The 22,382-nt window shown below is 54.8% G+C and overlaps 1 protein-coding gene across 1 annotated transcript; it reads right to left on the bottom strand.

Moving 5' to 3' along the window:
- Window positions 1-20,332: 20,332 nt before the first annotated feature.
- Window positions 20,333-21,994, bottom strand: LOC147867717 (polyphenol oxidase, chloroplastic-like). The gene has a single exon (XM_087315508.1). The coding sequence runs from the start codon at window positions 21,977-21,979 to the stop codon at window positions 20,348-20,350; it is 1,632 nt and encodes a 543-aa protein (XP_087171634.1). The 5' UTR covers window positions 21,980-21,994; the 3' UTR covers window positions 20,333-20,347.
- Between the last annotated feature and the right edge of the window lie 388 nt (window positions 21,995-22,382).

Here is a 22,382-nt window from a genome sequence, read left to right as displayed (position 1 = left end):
CACATCTCGGCTGTCGTGCTGCAGCTACAGGCGCAAGGCGCGTACCCACTATTGCTGGGCAGACCATGGTTGAAAACAGCACACATCAAGCAAAATTGGCGAAAAAATATGATTACCTTCCGGCGCGGAAAAGCCAAGGTCCGGGTACCGACACAACCACGGACAAGCAACGGTAAGGAATGCACACCGCTGTATGCGGAATGTGTGAACATGCTTGAAGGATTGGCAGATGACGAAGAAGCCCAGTACTTGGAGGAACACCCGAAGATCGTACCACTCTTCGAGATTGACGTAGCTGAAGCCGTAGCCGCATACTTGCCGCAGCGGGACGACATCGAAGCCGAACCAGACAAAGATGCGATTCGGGAATTACGGCAAGCACAGGAAGCGTTGGAACGGGAAATGGCCGTTTCCCAATGGGTAAAAGCATCCCAGCTCGACGAAGTGAACCTAGGAAGCAAGGACGAATCAAAGCCGGTACACATCGCCAAAGAAATGAAGCCGGAAGATAAAGCGGCGATGATCAAACTTCTCACGGAGTTTCGCGACGTATTCGCCTGGTCATACGAAGACATGCGAGGGCTGGACCCTCAATTATATGAGCATCAGATCCACTTAGGCAAGGACGCGAAACCAGTGGCGCAAAGACGATACCGAATGAACCCCAACTACGCCGCCAATGTGAAGGAGGAAATCGACAAACTCCTAAGAGTGGGCTTCATCCGGCCGGTAAAGAAAGCGACGTGGCTGAGCCCCATCGTCGTCGTCCCAAAGAAGAACGGTAAAATCCGTGTGTGTGTAGATTACAGGAAACTAAATGCCGCCACAATTACGGATGCATTCCCTCTTCCGTTCACGGATGGAGTACTGGATGCCGTCGCCGGCCATGACGTTTATAGCTTTTTAGACGGCTTCAGCGGATACAATCAAATCCGGATGCACCCCGACGACCAGGAGAAGACAGCGTTCGTCACCGAATGGGGGGTGTTTGTGGCCGAAGTCATGATGTTCGGCCTAAAAACAGCACCAGCAACTTTCCAGCGAATCATCATGGTGATCTTCGGCGAATACATTCCTGCCTTCATGCAAGTTTTCCTGGATGATTTTGCAGTCTATAGCCGGGGAAAAGACCATTTGCAGCACCTACGGTTATGCCTTGAAAAGTGTAGGTTATACCGGCTAAGCTTAAACCCAGCAAAATGCATCTTTGGGGTTTCAAGTGGAATATTGCTGGGACACATTGTAAGTAAGGAGGGCATTGCGGTCGACCCGGACAAAGTAAACGCCATACTAGGGGCACCGGCGCCGAAAACGGCCAAAGCACTAAGCCGATTCTTAGGACAGATCCGGTGGCACAGCCGGATGCTCCGTCACTTGGCTGATTTGGCTACACCATTACACACCGCGGTACATCGGACACCGTTCCAATGGACGGATACGGAGGATAAGGCATACAATGCCCTGAAGGTACTTTTATCGCAAGCACCCGTTGTGCAGCCTCCGGATTGGAGCAAGGAATTTCATGTGTTCGTGGACGCTTCCAACATTGCTATTGGCAGCGCCTTAATGCAACTTACGGAGCCTAAATGGTACCGGCCGGTATATTACGCCAGCCGGAAGCTGTCCCAAGCGGAGAAGAACTATTCAACGACGGAACGGGAGGCCCTGGGCATGATCTACAGTGTAACAAAGTTTCGTCACTACCTATTGGGAAGGAAGTTCTCCTTCCATGTGGATCACTCGGCGCTCCTCTACTTAGTTTCCAAGGCGTCCTTGACCGGTAAGTTGGCCCGTTGGACCTTGCTGTTGCAGGAGTTCGAATTCGAGATTTTCCACCGGCCCGGTATCCAGCATGCCGTAGCAGACTACCTGAGCCGGTTAGAGTCCGGAGAACCAGGCGACGGAGTAGCGGATGAATTCCCGGACGCGGAGTTATTCCGTATCACCCCGGAAACGGCAGCGGACGACACGGTGGCATCAGAAGATAAATGGCTGACAAACATGCACCAGTTCCTAAGCACGGGCCTGCCACCGGAGGAAATGAACCGGGACGAGAGGAAACGACTGGCGGTGCAGAGCCGCAATTTCTGTCTGTTACGGGACACTCTCTACCACAAAGGAGCAGATGGAATATGGAGACGGGCAGTCCGTAGTAACGAGAAAGAAGTAATCTTACGGGAAGCACACTGTGGGGTTGCCGGAGGACACTATGTCGGGGAAGCGACGGCGAGGAAAGTATGGCAGAGCGGCTTATGGTGGCCCACGACGTTAAAAGACGCCGTCAAGTATGCTAAGGAATGTGACCTATGCCAACGAATGGGCCAGCCTACGGAGCAAGCACGAATGCCACACCAACCGGTACTTCCACTAGAGCCATTCCAGAAGTGGGGGTTGGATTTTGTCGGACCGTTCAAGCCACCGGCAATGAGAACAGGTAATCGTTATGTCATCGTGGCAACGGATTATTGCACGAAATGGGTGGAAGCTAAGGCCCTGAGAGACAACACCGCGTCATCCACAGCAAAATTCCTGTACGAAAACATTTGGTGCCGGTATGGATGTCCGATTGAATTAATCAGCGACCAAGGAGGCCACTTCCTTGGCCAGGTAGTGGAAAGCTTAACAACGTTCTATGCCGTGGTCCATAAACGAAGCACACCGTACTACCCATAGGCGAACGGGTTAGCAGAGTCCACCAACAAAACGCTGCAGAACATTCTCCGCAAAATTGTCAATGAAAACCAGACGGACTGGGACACAAAGCTCCATAGTGCGCTATGGGCGTACAAAACGGCATACAAAACAAGTATCCGGACAACGCCGTTCCGGTTAGCATTCGACTTAGAAGCGGTCATGCCGGTGGAATTTCAGGTACCAAGCTTACGGATCCAACTACGGGAACGGCTGAATGAAAAGAAGTCGGAGGAAATGCGGCTAGCAGCACTATGCGAACTGGAGGAGCAACGGTTGGCCAGCATCCTACACATGGAACTGGAGCAACGACGATGGAAAGCGTTCGTTGACCGTCACCGAAAAGGTAATGAGAAGATGTTCGAAATCGGAAAGCCGGTGCTAGTATTCCAAACGAGGATGGGCAAGATGCCGGGTAAACTCCGGTTCAGATGGACAGGCCCGTATTGGCTGACACGGGAATACAACGGGTCCTATCAGATAGGGACACTTGCCGGTGAAGTACTAGGCAAGTGGGTAAACGGATTTCGACTAAAACCCTATAAAGGACCGATGCCAAAGAACCCGTTTATGCAGCTCACCGGCACTACACCGGGATCGGTACGTATCGGTCCGGAAGAAAAAGACGACGGGGAACCAGTAGCAGAGGCGAAGGAAGACACGGCAACCCGTAAGGAAAACGGTAAGGGTCCGAGGGGACCTACGGATGTGTAAGGTCACACACCGTCATTAAACAAAAAAAAAAAAAAAAAAAAAAAAAAAAAAAAAAAAATCATTAAAAATCGAGGTATGAACGGGTGTGAAAGCAAGGCGCGAAAAGGTACGTAGTGGGCATTTAAGAGCCGCCACGCTACTTAATACTAAATTGGTACACGACGTGTGCATGCTCGAAAAAGGCGCCAAAACGCACAAAGAAGAAGCAGAACGCATGGAGACCTTTTCATTTCGCGAGCCAAGAAGCACAGAAGCACCAAGACAGTGGAAGCTGAGCAAACGTGAACCTGCACGCAGAGAACCCCCACGTTCAGAACGCTCTCTCTCTCGTCCTCACTCTCATCACCACTCTACCTCGCCATCTTTCCTCGACCTCGAAGCAGACATGGAACCACAAACGCTGTCGGAAGCGGCCAGGAAATGGTTCAGGCAACACGGACTGGAGGGCTTCTTGGCCATCATGGAAGCACCACCGCACAGAGAAGCCGACCAGGTCATCAAGGAGCTCGACAAGGAAGTCATCACCGAGGAAGCGATCCGTGCGCTAACAGGCCTTCCGGAGGGAGGAATTTTTCAGATTGATAATCCAACCTCGGAGCAACTCACCCGATATTTCGGTGAGTACTCTGTTGCCGGCAAAGGCTATCGAACGCAGGGCGGCGAAGATCCGCTGTTCAGGGAGATAGCTCGAGTGCTCCATGAGTACGGCCACGTGTACCCCCGACCCCCTGTCATGCCAAAAAATCGGGCAGGGATGATCATAGCCACCTATGAAGGGACCAAGGTGGATTGGCCGGTGTTGATTGCAGACGGTTTGTGCGTGGCAATCGACATGGTACGAGGAAAGGACGGCAAGGAGGGCCGGAAGCTGTGGCATGCCGTCGCTCAGTGGATAACATTGCTCGTGCCGCCGGTCGAGACCGTTCAGCCAAAGAAGCGGCCAAGAGTATCGGAAGGAAGCACCTCGAAGCCGGCGTCCAAACGACAGCAGCTGCTGGCGTCGAAGGCGACGAAAGGGAAGAAACGGGTCCCAGAACCGGAGGAGGTGTCACCGGTCCGACCCGTCAAGATAACCTTACGGAGACCGGGACAGAAGGAACCAGAACCCTTGACGGCACAGAAACATGCCGTGACACAGGAAGAGGAAACGGAGGAGCCAGAAGAGCACCTCCAACGACGGTCAAGAAGTAGGGCCGCCGAGACAGGAGGGGAACGGTCGTAGCCGCGAGAGGCAGAAACGCCCCCAACTCAACCTGAGCAAACCACAAGGGAAGAACCGGAACCGGTGCGTAGGGAACCGGTCTTGTTGACTTCTATAGAAGAAGTCAGTCCAACGGCTCCGGAGACGGCGAGAACCGGAACTCAACAGCCGGCGAGCCCAGCCAGAGCACACGGCGGCCAAGGAGTAGAACCAGAACGGCATATGCAGGCACTCAGGCCAGACAATTCCACAGGGAATGAGCCGACCCGACCAGTACAGCAACAAGGCACCAGTAGCATGTGGCTACGGTGGGTAGGCGAGCAAATCGCCGGAGCGGTCGAGTATATAGAGGCGGAAGAGAGAGCGCACCAGGAACGGTTGCTCGTCACAACCGTAGATCTAGAGACGGCCCGGTCCAGAATCCGGAGCCTTGAACAAGACTTGGACAGGGTCACAAGGGAAATGGCTCAATTCGCTTTGACAACACAAGTCCAAGCACCGGTGACTCCGGGCAATGTACAGAATAAAGTGTCAAATCAACCTGCACATAGCAATCAGACCCCGGCAACGGAAACCGTTCCGGAGAGAAATGCGGCACAAGCCCAAGAGCTTGCGGATTTAAAGGATGAGCTAGCTGCCCAAGAAGCGCTGAGGAGCCGCGAAAGAGAATTGAAGACGGCAGCGGAGGCAGAACTCAAAAAGACTGCTGAGAATCTACGCCGGGCCGAGGAGAGCTTACGGAAAGGCCACCAAGCGTACGACCGGCTCAAGGAGGAGAAGGAGAAAATGCTGCAAGAGAAGGAGAGGCTCCGGAGGAACGCCGAAACAGAAGTAGAGCGCCTGAAAGAGGAACTCCGGCAGGTAAAGGACCGGGAGGACCGGAACCATCGCCAGATCAACGGCAAGCTCAAACAAAAAACGGAGGAATTTGAGCAATTGCACCGGGAGTATAAACGGTTGCAAACGGAGCACAAGGAACGGACGGATGAGCTCCGGCAAGCAGTTGATCGGACCGCAACCGCATTCGCCAAGGAACAAGCGGAAAACAGAAGACGGTTGGAAGAGGCGGAGAAGGTTCGGACAGAGCTCCTCAGGCAACAGCAGGCGGAAAAAGAAAGAGCGGCGGAGGTACTGCAGAGGCTGCAAACGACATATCAAGGGCAGCTGACGCGCTACAGAGAGCAGGCGGAGGATACGGCAAACCTCATCAAGCAGTTGAAGGAGGAGCGACAAGTGGTGGAAAGCAGAGCGCAAATGGGAGCAAGTCGCATCCAGGATATAATGCGGGCCTGGTTGAACCAGACCAAGAGCTTGATTGACAACGGTTCCGTCAAATGGTGGACCAAGTGGGCCACGAACGCGGCGGAACTCCAATTGCTCCGGGCCGACGTAGAGAACCGGCGGAAGGAGGGAGATGATTGCTATATGCTGAATTCTGAAGATTTCACCGGCATAAGAGATGAGCTGGCCGAAGACTTTCAAGCCTTGGCAAAGGACCAACTAGAGCAAGTCCGGCAACTTGTAGCTCAGCTGGACGACGACAGGCTGGAGGCGCAGATCCAGTTTGAAAGCTACGAGAGGTCCCGGATCCGGGGAGAGAAAGAACGATAACCAGTTACGGTCAACCTCAGTGATGAGGAACCCTTAGTGGAAGGAGACCGGACCGGAAGCAGTCAAACGGAGATGCCGGAGCCAGAGAGACAAACGGAGCAGCCGGAGTCAGCGAAACAAACAGAGCAGCAGCAGCAAGCAGAGCAGCCGGAGCAGCCTCAGTCCCAACCGCAACCACAGCAGCAGCAGCAAGCACAGCCGCAACAACCACAACCGGAAGAACAAGTGGAAATTCTTGAACAAAGTAATTTGGACAATTTGGGTGAACAATGAAGGGGCCGAGAAGGGTTCGACGTACAAGGTACTGTCCCACGGGCGTGCCATGTGTTACCGGCCGGCAAGGAGTCCAAAATACGGAGTGAAGGAATTAATTAGATATGGTTGTAAATGAGCATAGTGTGGACGGACGGACTGGAAACGGTATGCCGTTCCAGATCCGGACGGATCCCGAATAGGTGCGAGAGGCACCGTTTTGTACTACGGGCCGGAAACCTATTTAAAGGCCCGGACCCCATTGTAATCGCAGCGGATAATTAATAGAGCTTATGTTGTTTATACTTCTGTCTTGATTTCCGTTCTGTAATTACTGTTATATCTTACGCGTGTAATTAACCGAAGCATTCTAATCGTGTAACCTATGTAAGTCGGTGTAATCGTTGAATCTTAATCCTATGCCGTAATCACCCTTTGGTGAAGTGTCTCCGTGACACCTTGTGTTAGGCCTTGTCCGGCTAGAGAATAACACACTGCCCAATCTGCCATTCTCGGGTGCATATGACCGACCAATGTGAGTACAATATGCTTAATCGCACAACCTCTGCCCGTATACGATAGATCGAGCCCCGCCACAATCGCCCTCCTCAGGACGATCGCCCCTCACCACAAAATAGAGACGCGATGAGGCCTTGGTACGACGATCAGCATCCCAGGACGACGGCTACCTACCAAAGCCGAATCGTTATCACCATGACAACCAATACCGATCAGAGGAGTCACACTATCGCCAAGATAATCTACGGTGACCCAAGGACGATTGCTACCGATACCGAGACGAGCGCTATCGTCCGGACAACGACTATTACCGCAATGATAATGACCAAGAGGATTTCTACGAACCGAGGTATCCACGGCATGACTGACAACCTCCTTATAATAATTGTGGTCACCGACCCTCGGGCAATAATCGACGCCCCTTTGACAACCACCGCCGAGACCCTCCATGCACCGATACAAGCTCGGCTTGGTTCGAAGCCCTTGAAACTTCGTTTTTGGTGGACGGCACCCTTCCGGATTATTGATGAATTCAACAGAACGTTCCAGCTCGGCACCTTAACAGGGGAAGTCGTACAGGCATGGGTGAACGGATTTCGACTAAAGCCATACCACGGTGTCGCGTTTGTTACGCGCGTGCGTGTAGAAGGGCGGGACCACGAGGGTCTCAGACTAGGGAAGAAGGGAAGCCGAGAAGACGATTTCGGGCGCGTTCCGGAAGCAACCGAACGAGAGAGAGAAAGAGAGGGAGAAAGAGAGGGAGCGCGCGCTTGACACCGACTCACACCCTTATGTACAGGAAACGCTGGAAAAGGGGAAGCACCCGACACCAACAGAGACACGAATATACATATACAGACGCAAATGTATGTATTACAAGGTAAAGAATACAACCTCGGCTTCGAGCCGAACCAAGCTAGGGTAGGTTACAACAGCAGTCTGCAGCCAAGCCGTCGTCCGGGGAGCTCTCGGGCTCGTCACGCAGAGCGGGGTCTTGCACAGGACACCGAGGTGAAACAGCCCTCAACCGTCGACCGACACCGCAAAGAAGAAGAGGAAGAAAAAGAAACCCTAAAACAAGAGAGAAAGAGGAAGAGAGAACGTCTCTCCATCTAACGGTATACCCTACTAATACAAAATGGGCAACCCTTCTACAAGGGACCATCCCATCCTTTTATAGAAGAAGGAGAGGGATGCGTTACAATGTGGGATAAATCCCAATTTACATGGGATTCTTCGTCCCGACTTAACTCTTATTATTCACACAATTACACGAGGGTGGGTGCACATGGTGCACCCCGCCGATGTAGCCAATATTTCCCGGTTTCCGCCTTTGGCCGAAATTCTTCACGACATCTGCCCCCACCTAACCGCATGTCCACCGGTACGTGCCAAGTCCGGTGAAGGGTGAGAGATTTCGGCCGGTGAGAAACCGGTCTTCCGTAATCCGCATCCCGGCTCGCTGCCGGTTTGAACCGTCGGCTTCGGTTCTTCCTTCGCGCTTACCTCCCCGTAGGCTCGTTCGACCCGTCGATGGGTCCTTTGCCGCGATCTCTGTAGTACGCATACTTCCGCTGGCCCTTGTTCGACCATATGCACGCCCCGCTCCCTGCCGTATGCCCAATGTCCTCCGCTTGAGGAACGCCCGTAGTGGCCCGCTTGGCCTCCGTCGACCCTTCGTGTTGTCCCGATTGCCGTCCCATGTTGTTTCACGTTGCCTTCGTCTTGTCGTCGCCACCTTCCTTCTCCATGGTCTAACGTCGCCATGTCGGCTCGAACCGCCATGGTCTCCGGAGCGGTGTGGAAGATCCTTTTCTGGCCTTCTACGCGCTACCTCCGAACCGCGCAATCCATCTTCGCGCTCGCCTTTTCGCTCTGGCACCTCCGTGTGCCGCATACACTCGTCCTTTGTTTGGCACTGCCTGTGTCGTACTCCGGTTCATTGCACGCCTTGTTGGCCCCTTTCCCGGCCAGATCGTGCATCGCCACTCACTCGCATACCGATGTCCTCCGCATCCAAGGAACACCCCGTACTAGCCTGCTTGGCCCTACCCGTTTTCGTGCTGCTGCAACAGGTCCTGAGTCTTCCGCTTGCCGTCATCCCCTCGCCCCCACCAGCTTGTCACCCCGGGCTTGCCGTGTTAGTCTTCGCTACTTCGACGAAGCTACCGAGATCTACGAAGCGAGTGTGGAGGGTCCTCCTCCGGCCTCTCTTGCCATCCCATGACTCCGACCCTGTGTAGTCCACTATGCACCCGGCACCTCCCTTGTGCCGTCTTCCGCTTCCTTTGTTCGACACCGCCCGTGCTGAACACCGTCCCGTAGTCACGCTTCGATCCGGCCCGCGATGGCCACTTGCGAGACTCTTGTTCCGTCCCAGGTGTGCCTTTCCAGCCTGAGACACCTCCACGTGTTTGCCCCTACCGGCTCCTTCCGAAACCGTAACCGGCCAGTGAGGGTTTTGCACTTCGCACTTCGTCCACCCCGTCTTACCGACCTTTGTCGATGCCAGGTCCCGTTCCTTACCGCCAACTTCCTTCTCCCTCGGTTTTACGTTGCCACGTTGGCCGAACAGCTGAAGTCTCCGGAACGGGTGTGAAGATCCCATAGGACCAGTCTTCGTTTCGTTGCTTGCCGAAATTCGGGTCTTTTGTTCGAGTCCCTCTTGGACTCTCCTCGTGTCTTCCGCATAGTTGGGTCCCATTTCCCGCTGCCACCAACCTTCTCTCTCGGTCTCATGTTGCCACGTTGGCCGAAATGCCAGAGTCTCTGGTTAGGTGTGGGGATCCCGTAGGACCGGACTTCCTTATGCCCACTGACCTTGCCGGAAGGTTTGACATGGTCCGTAGCCGCCTTGCCGGCCTCATACCTCCTTGCCATTCGTCGCCTCTGTCGTCTGATCACGTTCTCCTGCCGCCACCGTCCATCTCCCTAGGTCTCACGCCGGCTCTTGCTAGCCTGCCGCCGGAGTCTCCGGATCGGTGTGAGTGTCTTCGTGGGACTCCCTCTTTCGCCGTTTCTGACGTTGTCCCCTTGCCGCCACCGTTAGTATCTTGGTCTTACGTTGACCGTGTTGCCAACTGCCGAAGTCTCTAGATCCAGTGTGAAGGATCCTCCTTGGGCTCCTTCTTTCGCAAGTCGAGAGGGTGGCTCGCTCCACACCCTCTCCTGTGGTACCAACGTACCATGTTCCCGGCCTCTTCGTAGGCCTACTCTCTTCCTCCCTCCCGGAATGGTTTTCCGGAAGTCCGCTCCGCCCGGTTCTCGTCCGGGTCCGTCCGTCATTCTCTGGATTGCCGGGTCCCGTTCTCCTGTTGACACCGATCTCTCCTATAGGACTCACGCCGGCTCTCGGGCCGACCGCCGGGTCGGTGTAAGGAACTCCATAGGACCATCTTTCATTCTCCTATACTTCTCCCGAACTCGTCGTTGGTCTCCTTGCTGCGTTCCCGCCTCTATCTTCCATCTCTTTCGGTCTTACATTGCCCCGACGGCCGAACAACCGTAGCCTCCGGATAGGATGTGGCGTAATCGATTTCGCAACGTCTTTCGACAACTCTTCAGGGCCACCGCCCCTTTTAGTGGTGTTGGTGGATAACATCCTCTCTGTGATCAATCAAGCCCCGCCTGAGCTTGATTCTCCAATGTCTGGAGTTTCGGCTCCGATGTCGACCTTGCCAGACTCGTTCCGAACCTTTGATCACCCTCCTTCCAATTCCCGACCTTCGCCCAGTCGGTCTTTCTCCCCATGTAAAAGAGGGCGGCTCGTCCCACACCCTCTTTCGTATCGGCGCCTTTATGCCGAATCCGACCCCGATCGAACAATCCATGACCGGATTATGCTCCACCCGTATCGGAGCGTTGCGTGGTTCGGTCCCCGGTCCGGTTGTTCCTTGGTCTCTTCGTTGACCTTTTCGCGGGCCATCTCCCATCCATCTTCGCTGGCATCGTGCCAGGACTCCTCGATACCATAATCCATCTCCTCGGTCTCACTTGGGCGTAAGGGCCCAAACGTCGAGTTCTCCGGAATTGGGTTCGAGGGCTTTCGTCCGCTCCTTCCCCGTATCGTCTCGCCTGTGATTCTCGGTCTCTCACCGCCGCCTTCCTCCTCTTGGGACTCACGTGGGCACTCAGGCCCGACAGCCATTGTCTCGGGAGCAAGTGTGGGAAGACACGAAGAATCGCCCATCCGTTTTACACCCTTGTCCGTAGCCACCGGCTCTTCGTGGTCGGCGGTCCTCTCCTTACCGATCGCGAAAGCCCTGTCTGGGCTTGCTTCTCCAATGACCGGGGTTTCGGGCTGACACGCCCGACACCTCTGGTTCCAACGTTCTGATCCCGCGATCGGTATCTCGGCCTCGTCCTTGGCGATTGTATCTCCGCAAGTCGAGAGGGCGTTTTGTTCCGCACCCTCTCCCGTGGTACCGTGGTACCGATCTTCCGTCATCGTGTGGGGCAGGTCCGTCTCCTCAGTCTCGGCTTGCGGCCTCGATCTTTCCTCTTCCTCGAGCATCACCTCGAGAGCTGCGTACGCCTCTGCAATCCTGGCCCCAACGCCGACCCTTGCCAACTCTCTTTGCCGTTCGGCCTCTTCCCGCTGTGATGGCACGCCGTTGCGCCCCTTCCTCTTAGCCTTCTCGGCTCGCTCGTTGTCTAGCCGTTGGCACACTTTTCTGACCTTCGACCAGTCCTCCATAAGCCCATTCGCTCCGTCATCGTCTTCGAGCTCGGTCGATCGACCTGACGAACAATAGGACTTTGTCCGCCCCCACCAAACCTTGTTCCCGCTCCGGGAGCCGAGCAAGTCGTCACTCGAACTCTCGGAACGCCTTCGTTGCGCCCCGGTGGGTCTTTGCCGATGCGACCCACTGGTCGAAGTCGTGTCGTCCTCGGCTCTTCCGCCGTCCTCCATATGCCTGCAGGAGCGCCTCTTCAAAGGCCTCCCACGAACTATGAGCTTGTCGGAGCCTCAACGCTTCGTCCACATCTCGCTCCTCCATCTCCGCGTTGTAGGCTTCCAAGTAAGATGGGACTTTGTCCCCGTTCAAATGGCCGACTCTTTCGACCACTCGCTCAACCGCTTGTTCCGCTGCTTCTCGCCTCATCACCACTCATGCCGACTCCAACACCACTTCGGCCACCATCGCTGCGAGGTCTTCGTCTTCCGACTCCATTCTCCCTTGCCGCCCTTCACGTCGGGTTCCCTCGCGCGTGCGTGTAGAAGGGCGGGACCACGGGGGTCTCGAACTAGGGAAGAAGGGAAGCCGAGAAGACGATTTCGGGCGCGTTCCGGAAGCAACCGAACGAGAGAGAGAAAGAGAGGGAGAAAGAGAGGGATCTTAAGAATCTTAAGAAGTTGTTTTACGGTTTGAAACAAGCCCCCGAAGCTTGGAATGCGAAGATCATGCACCGGTTGCGTAAGATGGGGTTTGTGACCTCTAAATCCGACTCATCGTTGTTCATCCGGCAAGGTCCGGATGGTATGGTTTGCATCTTACTTTATGTAGATGATTTAGTCATCACCGGACCCAAACTTGATGAAATTGGTCGTGTCACGGTGTCGTGAAAAAAACCGTCCACAAGCGGAATCGGTGCACCAGAGCGTAGGAACCGGCTCTTCATGCACGTGCGCCTTATGTTGTACATAGGAGATCCTAGGCGGGCAGATTCGGTAGGTAGGAAGTAAAGGGGAAAATGGCTCCTTCCCTGCCTATAAAAGGAGGGAGACGCGAAAGAGGAGGGGATCGCGGAGAGTCGAGGACGAAGTGCTGTCGGGTTACGTGCGAAGGCTTCTCTCTCTATCTCTCTCTCTTTCTGGTTGCAAACACCATAGCTTCCTTAAGTGCAGGTTTCGGGAGGCTCTCTCTGCTCTGAGGAATGCCCGAGTGCTTCCGGCAGCACCTCCAACCTACTCTTTCCCCTCTGTGCGTTTACGAGCAAGTATCGGCATCTGTTCGCCGGCCTGTTCGGTTGTAACCGACTTCGTGTTTGTTGTCTTCGTGTTCTTGTTGTTTGTCTTGTCAATACATACATACTTTTGTGTCTTTCTGTGTCGATGTCCCATTCGCGTCTTTACGTCGCAGGGCCGTGTCCCTGTGAATCTATGCTCGCACGTAGTGGGTCTCTTCTCTTTCTCTCTTACTCTTCGGTACAGGACCCCCGATGTCCCGCCTCATTCCACGCATCCGCGAGGAATACCTCGACATATTTGGTGAACCCAACGTGAAAGAGGCGGCAGAAGAGCAGAAGATGAGGGGGTCGGATCTTGCAGAGGCCATGGCTTCGGCCGTGGATCGGATATTGAGCACACGCGAGGGCACCGGTGCTCCCGACAGAGCCATTGAGGCGGTCGTCGGTATGATCGGCCGTTTCAGCGGAAGGGATGCTACGAAGTATTTGGCGTCCTACGGGGCGGAAATGCTGATGTGGGACATTCCGGAAGAGAGGCGTCTTGCCGGGTTCCCTCGAGTGGCGATGCCGAGCATCCATGCGGAGGTGCTCGAGGTACGGGCGGAGAGCCGTACCTGGGAGGAGTTGGAAGGCCGACTCCTAGAGAAATATGGGCTGGACGACGCGCTCTGGCTTTCGAAACGGGACTTCTTGGAATGGGTGGAGTCCCCCGGCAAAGGAAGAAACGCGTCGGCACTCCTCCGGGAGTTCGAAGAACGCTTTGCGCGCCTTTCGGCGCTTGACCGAACCATTCTGGGTACGAGCCGGATCCTACTGTTCGTCAAGTCGGTGAACGAGCGGGACCGGGATCAAGTCGGCTCCTTGCTGGAAACTGAAGACGGGCTGACAACCGACTGGGCTGCGGTTAAGAGAGTCTGTGGCCGTTTCGACAAACGGCGAGAATGGGCTGACAACGGGGCGGCCGGTGCGGGCTCTGTTACAACAAGGAGGCTTGAACCGGCACCGCAAGTGCGAAGGGAAGAAACCCGGGAATGGCTCGAAACCGGTCCGGCTTCGACCAGCATGGTCAATGGCTCGTCCGGAGGAGCAGCACTAGAGGAGTTGACGCGGGCGATAAAGGATCTCCAGATCGCCCAAACTCGAAGGGAAGGCGGCGAACCGGCTCGTGACCGACGGCCGGCAGCGGGGAACAGGTGCATGTGGTGCGACGAGGTCGACCACATTCGGAAGGACTGCGGCGATTTCGCAAAGGCGTTGAGAAACCGGGTGGTGTACCTGTGGGAAGGTCGGGTGCACGCTGGCGACACCAGGAGGGCCCTGAGCCGAAACGACGGGCGAGGAGGTATGAAGAGACTGATGGAAGAGGCAGCGGCCCGATACGTGGAGGCCATCCACTACTCGGCGTCAGCCGGTATTCAGGTCGGGGGCAGCGAGGCCCGAAAGGAGAGTAAAGACGGTTTCTGGTCGGCAATACTGGAAGGCCTCGCCGGCGTGCGGCTGAGGAAAGATGAAACGGACCGCGCTGAGAGACGGGTCCGGGAAATAACCGGGTGGAGCGATCTGGTCGAGGAGAAGACGGGCTTCGTAGAAGCCGCTTGCCGGAACTACGAGGCTCTGGTAGAAGAAAAACGAGTGGGGAAAGCCGGAGCGGCCAAGCCCTCACAACGGTACGAGACCCGATTCGGGCAACGACGGAACGATGCCGGTGGGCCTGGCCCGCAAGATAACCCCAGGCAGGGCGGGTACCGACTGGGGACAGAAATAGAAAGGACTACGGACCTACGAAAGGTCCTAGAAGAACGGATCCTCGACAGCAAAGTGGAGCTATCATTACGGGAGGTGCTAGGGATCGCCAAGAAGGAGTTCCACGACTCCATTGTAGACTTGGTGAAACGGAAGAGACTGTCGACGGAGACGGAACCGGAAAGACCGGTGGAGGTGCGGACGATGCACATCGACGACTCGGCGCTGGAAGATGAGTGGGCGGAGAGCCATTATTCGAGGCCACATTGGGCCCGAGCGACCACGGAGACCCCGGTAAAAATCAGAGGTGTTCAGGAACCGGTGGTGGCATTGGTGGACCACGGTTCGGAAATAAACCTAATGTCCATGGACTTCTATAAGAAGGGAAAGTGGCCGATCAACACCAGGCACGGGTGGAAGATACGGGCGGCGACGCGCGCCACCGAGGAACTGCACGGGGCCTGCCTGAATGTGCGAGTGAAGATCGGCGACGTCGAGATTGACCAGCACTTCTTCGTACAAGAGACGTCCTCGCATCCGGTCATATTAGGGGAACCATACATCACGGCGGCGAGAATGGAAACCAAGGTGCTGGACAACGGTTTGGCCTACGCGAGGGTCAAAAGCTAGGACGGGCGCCATTCGGTGCAATTTCTGACGATGCGGCCGAACCACGAGAGAAACCGCGAATCCCTCGGTGGCGAGAGCCGGGAGGATTTTGAGAGAGGGCTGCCAAGGCGTGGGGCCGAGACAGCCCGGACACTCGGAAAAGACCCCACGACTGTACGATAGGTAGGGGATTTTGCTTCTCCGACAATGGAGGGTGTATGATAGTCGGCACCGTTGGCCGAGAAAAGACAAGGGCGGAAGTGCGACTTCGAGCGTGCGGAGTTCTCGACTCGGACGAGGAAATCAGCGGAGCCGTGGAGGCGGTCTCCTTCGATGACACCTTGGGAATGCTGAGGAAGGTAGCCGGAGAAGACCTTAACGAAGACCGGACGATACCAGTATGTTCCGAAGAGATGTACGAAGTCATTGCGAACTTCAATCGGGGGCTCGGGTCGGATCGGACGGCCCGGGTTGGCACTAGGTACAAGACCGTGGACCGGAAGGTAAGGCCAGTCGCGGCACCCTTGCTGGAGGGCAGCGAGTCCCGAATCAGAGGGGTGGCGTCGGACCCCAGTTTACGAGATCCAACCTGCGTAGGACACACCTTCACTGACGGAACGCTCCGGGAGCTCAAAATCGGTGGGGGCGGGTTCCTACTGCCGGCGGAGGAAGACTGGTTTCGGAGAATGCTCAGAAGGCACGGGAAAGCCTTTGCATTCTCACTGGAAGAGATCGGGTGCGTAGACCCGACGATCGTGGAGCCGATGGTGATATTCACGGTACCACATGTACCGTGGAATCTCAAGCCGATTCCAGTACCGAGAGCTCACATCCCGAAGTTGATGGAGCTATTGAGGCAGAAAGTCGATATGGGTATTCTCGAACCGTCGAGCGCGCCATACTCGAACCGATGGTTTACCGTACCAAAGAAAAACGGAACATTGCGCTTCATTCAGGATTTGCAGCCGGTCAACAGAGTGACCATCCGGAACGCAGGAATCGGACCGACCATAGACGAGTTCGCGGAGGCCTTCGCCGGAAGGTCGATTTACTCGGTCGGTGATCTGTACTCGGGGTACGACCAGTTCCAGCTAGCCGTGGAGAGCAGAGACATTACGACAATGCGAACTCCCCTCGGCCTAGTGCGAATGTGTACCCTGCCACAAGGAGGGACCAACTCGGTGGCCCACATGGTGAATGCGATGAACAAAGTACTGAGGGATTGCATCCCAGACATCACCATGCCATTTCTAGACGACATCCCCATAAAGGGGTGCCTGGTGGAGGAGAAGGACGAGACACTCGGGCCGGACGGATGCCGGCGATTCGTAGCAACACACATCGACGACTGCGAGAAGGTGCTACAAAGGCTAGAGGATGCGAGGCTCACCTTCTCCGAGGAGAAATCGGCCTTCGGGCAATCAGAAATCCTGGTGGTCGGGCATCTATGTGGACCATATGGCCAGAAGCCGTCTCCGGCAAAGGTAGAAGCCATCTCTGCGATGAAGACCGACTGTAGCTCGGTTACGGAAGTTCGGAGGTTCCTGGGGGCATGCGCGTTCTACCACATATGGATCCCGCATTACGCCCACGTTGCGGAGCCACTATACGGGTTGCTGAAGAAGGGGCAAAGATTCAAGTGGCGAGACGAGCACACGGGGTCGGTCCGGAAGCTGAAGGAGGCTCTTACGGCAGCACCGGCGCTCCGGAAGGCTGTCTACGAGAAGGGTACCCCGGTATACATAACGGTGGATACGAGCCCGACCGGGATCGGATGGGTCGTCAACCAAGAAGACGAGGACGGCACCCGGTTCCCGATCCGATTCGGCGCTAAGGTCCTCAGTGAGCGAAAGCGAGGGTACACCCAGGTTAAACGCGAGCTCTGGGGTATCGTTTCGGCGGTAAAGACGGACAAAGACTACCTGATCGGGACAGAAGTGATTATCGAGACGGATTGCCTGCCGATTCTCGGCATGGTTTCCGGATGCGCGACACCGGACCTGGCGATGCTCAGGTGGATAGCGTACATCAAGTCCCTGGACCCGGAGATACGACACATTTCCGGAAAGGACAACGCTATGGCCGACATGCTTTCGAGGGCGAGGTTTGATGACGAGGGCGGCATGGTTTCGGAGGACGAAGAAGTCGGCGTGGACTTCTTCAAGGCGGCGTACGTGACGACCGATGGGACGAGCACTCCGGCAGTTAACGACTTCGACGAGAGCAAGTACGATGGCGAGTGGCTCCAGATCGGTGGATTCTTGAGGACAATGACGCCGGATGCGTCATGGACGAAGGACGAGGCCAACCGGATCCGGAAGAAAGCTTACCGATTCTTTCTCCAGGACGGATACTTATGGAAGCACCCGAAGAAGAGGGACGGCGCTCCGCTCCGAGTGGTGGCGATGAAGGAAGAACAGGAGGAGCTGCTGACGGCCTACCACGACAGCCCTTGGGCCGGACACCGTGGAACCTGGGCCACGTTCGAGAAGATAAAGGGGAAGTACTGGTGGCCGGGACTATACCGGGACGTGCATCGATTCGTGACAACTTGCGAGAGCTGTCAGATGCACTCCATAGTCCGACACCGGGACGAACTTCACCCTACGTACCCTCCGATCATCCACTTCAAATGGATGGTAGACCTGGTAACGATGCCAATAGGAGTAGGACAGATGCGGTATCTGGTCCTGGCTCGGGAAGATCTAACGAACCAGGTGGAAGGCCGGGCCCTTCAGAACAAAACGACTGCGGCCGTATGTCGGTTCCTGCTCGAGGACGTAATATGCCGGTACGGGTGCGTCGGGAAGATTGTGGCTGATCGCGGGGAGTTGGACGCCGAGGAGGCCGAGGAGTTGTTCGACCGGTTAGGGGTCAAGCTCTCGCTTACCACTGCGTACAATCCAGAGGCAAATGGGAAGGTGGAGCGCGGACACGGACCGATCGTCAAGGCATTAGTTTGGGCATGCGGAGGTCAAGTCGGGAACTGGCCGCGGCTACTGCCTTACGCGTTGTGGGCTGACCGGACTACGCACAGTTCGGTAACTGGATTCACTTCGGCAGAGCTCATGTTTGGGCAGAAGCCGATCATGCCGATCGAATGTACGGTCTCCTCATGGGCAACCGTGGACTGGAGAGACGAGATGAGCCGGGAGGAACTGTTGACGGCGCGCATACGACAGCTCGAGCGGAGACCGGAGGACGTGGAGCAGGCTGCGGAAAAGCTTCGGGTGGCCAGGACAAGGAACAAAGCCCGGTTCGACCGGACGCACCGGCTCCGACCGAAGAAGATCGAGGAAGGCGACTGGGTGCTAGTCTACGACAGCAGCCTTGACAACCAGCACCGAGCGACACGGAAATTCGCAAGAAGGTGGTTCGGGCCTTACGTGGTACAAAGCGCCAACGAAAACGGGACGTACCATCTGACGGAGCTCGACGGTACGCGAATGGTGATACCGGTAGCAGGGAAGCGGGTCAAAGCGTTCAAGAAGCGTCACGACAACGAGCCGGATCCAGTTAACCTGGACCGGGACGACGAACGATCCGAAACCGAAGAAGAATCGACGAGTGGGGAATAAAGGCTGGACCGGTTTTCTCCGTCCCAACTCGATTTGGCGCATGCTGGTGGATGCGCGGTTAGGTGGGGGTGGATGTCGTGAAGAAAACCGTCCACAAGCGGAATCGGTGCACCAGAGCGTAGGAACCGGCTCTTCATGCACGTGCGCCTTATGTTGTACATAGGAGATCCTAGGCGGGCAGATTCGGTAGGTAGGAAGTAAAGGGGAAAACGGCTCCTTCCCTGCCTATAAAAGGAGGGAGACGCGAAAGAGGAGGGGATCGCGGAGAGTCGAGGATGAAGTGCTGTCGGGTTACGTGCGAAGGCTTCTCTCTCTCTCTCTCTCTTTCTGGTTGCAAATGCCATAGCTTCCTTAAGTGCAGGTTTCGGGAGGCTCGCGCTGCTCTGAGGAATGCCCGAGTGCTTCCGGCAGCACCTCCAACCTACTCTTTCCCCTCTGTGCGTTTACGAGCAGGTATCAGCATCTGTTCGCCGGCCTGTTCGGTTGTAACCGACTTCGTGTTTGTTGTCTTCGTGTTCTTGTTGTTTGTCTTGTCAATACATACATACTTTCGTGTCTTTCTGTGTCGCTGTCCCATTCGCGTCTTTACGTCGAAGGGCCGTGTCCCTGTGAATCTATGCTCGCACGTAGTGGGTCTCTTCTCTTTCTCTCTTACTCTTTGGTACAGGACCCCCGAGGTCCCGCCTCATTCCACGCATCCGCGAGGAATACCTCGACAACGGCCCAACTGTCGGACGCATTTGAGATGGACGTGGGGGACCTTGATTATTTTCTTGGGATCGAGGTGATCCCTACCCCTGACGACATATTGCTCTCACAACGACACTATGTGTTGAAATGTTGTACAAGTTCAACATGACGGAATGCCGACCAGTCTTTACACCCTTGGACCGGAACCAGAAGGTCCGTCCCAACTCCAGATCGGCATGCGATGAGAAACGGTTCCGACAAATAATCGGAAGCCTAATAACTTGACAATCACCCGACCGTCATTAGTTATCCGGTCGCAACACATTGATGTTCATTTCTTTTGATGTAACTTACTAAACTTGTGTTTGAATCCATTTCCATGGATCTTCTGGATGAATGTTCTTGATGTTGTACTTTAATTCCTCATGGGAACCTCTAATATACCATAACTATATAGAGAGAGAGTTTGAATGGATCATAAACAAGTAGTAATGTGGTAATGATTAATGGGACATTTATAGTTTCAAGTTGTACTCATTGGAATGTTTGTACAATGAACAAACAAAACTCACATGAAATATAATTAAAAGCATATAGGAAATTATTTTAACTCCAATATTTTGGGCATTTAAAATTTGGAGCAATGTATATTTAGATTATTGAGAATGGGATACATGGTTGGATCAAACCAAAAGAAATAAACAATGACACAATGTGTGCAATATCATCGGTCGTGCCTGTGCCTGTGCCTATGCCTTTCGGCAACGAGCGAAATGAATGTGAAGTTTTATAAATGGGGAGTATGCCATTACGAAACAAAAAGGACTAGCTACACTTCATAGTTAATTCGAAGGCCTTGGATGGTCACTCTCTCGGTACCCTTCACGATGATCGTGATCACGATCTCGTCGTCCTTCTTGATTCCCACATGCTTCAAGTTATCTCCGATCTCGAACTTTAGGTTGGTCATGAGCCGCCGATGTTGGCTCGCCGATGGCACCACGTTGAATGTCCCCACATACTCGGCGCTGCTCGTGAGTGTCGTGTTGGTCGCACCGGGGAGATTCACGAACACCACCAGTTGCACGAAACTGTCTCTCATCACGTCCATCCCCTCGATTGTCAGCACCTCCTCCGAGTGCTCCGGCCTTTTCGCACCTAAAGCGGACGGCCGTTGCACGCGTGCCACGAGCTTCTTGCCTAGCTCAATCGTCCCGTTGAGAGGCGAGGGACCGACGAACGGCACGCCCGAAGCTATGGCCGCCTGTAGGGCGCTCCCGTTCGAGACTGGGACCGGGGAGAATCGAATCCACAACTTGTCGGAGCTCACCCTCTTGTATTTGTAGCCAAGCTTGCTTATGTCGAGCACATCTCGCACCTTTAACTTTACCATGTTTGCATATTCGTCGAAGAAAGGGAACTCGGCGTCGAGGAAGTCGGTTACGTTGAAATCGTGGCGCTCGCCATCGGGGAGGTGGAATCGCCACATGTCCCAGAGCCGGTCAACATTGCTGTGATGGGCGTAGAACACGGGATCGCGAGCGGCCGAGGTGAAGGTGCCCATATCTTCCCCGAGGGTGTTGTTCCTGTTGCCGGTCCAGTAATGGATACCATTGTGGATCGTGTTCTCGATGCTGCCGCCCAACGGAGCAGAGATGACAGTGGAATTGGTGAGGTCGGACCCTAGAACGTAAGGGCCGCCTAGGAAGAGCTCCGGGGTGCGGGCCGTCACCATGGCTTGATACATGGAATTGAGATTCTCCAAGGCGATGAGGGTGGTGTTGCTGGTGCTACTGGCTGGGGAGAGACGGATGAGGGTGGAGCCCGAGAGCGCGGAGGTGCTGCGGTTGGCGTCGAACAGGGCGGTGCCATTGTGTGCGAACATGGGGGGCAACACATTGCCGCCATCACGTTGGTCGTCCCAGTTCCAATAGACAAGTGCGAACGACGGATCGTCGATGAGACTACCGAGGATGCGCTCGTGGAAGTAGAGGTACATACGGTGCCACGGGAGGAACAACCACGAGAAGTGGACCTGGAGAGGTTTATCGGCAGCGGCTCCGCCTTGCTTGTAGGCACCATTGCAAAAGGCACAATGGAGATCGGCCTGGACCTTGAAGCTACGGGGATCAGTGTCGGGGAGGGCTTTCATGAGCGCGTATGCCTTATTGTACTTGGCGATGTACTCTTCGCTCACACGGTGGGCGGGTTGCCGGACACGGGTCTTGGGGGACTTGTAGGCATCCAAGGAGAAGCGGACAACCTTGTGGGCGGGGACGATGGGGATGCAACAATTGAAGAGATAGGTGTTCTTGGCATTGGGGCCAGCAGCAGGCCTGTCGACGGCAAGCTGACATTGGGACAAATCGGGGACGGTAACGGGATCCGCGGCCACGAAAGAGAACAATGACAGGAACAGGGCTAGCACCAACACAAGGTGATGAAGGTTATTGGAGGCCATAGGAAGCAAATCTATGAATGCTCTCTGCTGTCTATGGAGTAGATCGAGATTATTAGTATACGCAGGGTGCTACTATTATGAATGTTCTTTGATGGATGGTGTATGTAACCTATATATGTATGTATAATGTCAACTGGTATGTCTCTTTATATAATGTCAATTGGTACCTCTATTTGTGATGGAGATAACCTCTATATATTTTGTAATAATAAGATAGAAAATCAATGAATTTGAATGGTCTTCTACCCATTAATCCCTAAAATGTCAAGAAATTTCGTTGAATCCCAGATATCCATCCTACCTACGGAAAATGTCAACATAATTCCTATATCACATACTAGATTTGGAAAACGTCAACATAATCGGCAGCAAATATATCATGTTGCTTATAATAGAAAAATAT

The sequence above is a fragment of the Azolla caroliniana genome, unplaced genomic scaffold (assembly GCF_043228905.1).
Source record: "Azolla caroliniana isolate FFs.n. ecotype wild unplaced genomic scaffold, voAzoCaro1.0.p SCAF_2, whole genome shotgun sequence".
Taxonomy (NCBI): Eukaryota; Viridiplantae; Streptophyta; class Polypodiopsida; order Salviniales; family Salviniaceae; genus Azolla; species Azolla caroliniana.
The sequence above is the reverse complement of the archived record's forward strand: the minus strand, read 5'-3'. Positions and strand labels throughout refer to the sequence as shown.

Excerpts from the sequence above, each read along its gene's own strand:
- LOC147867717 (XM_087315508.1), bottom strand. The coding sequence starts at position 21,979 with ATGGCCTCCAATAACCTTCATCACCTTGTGTTGGTGCTAGCCCTGTTC.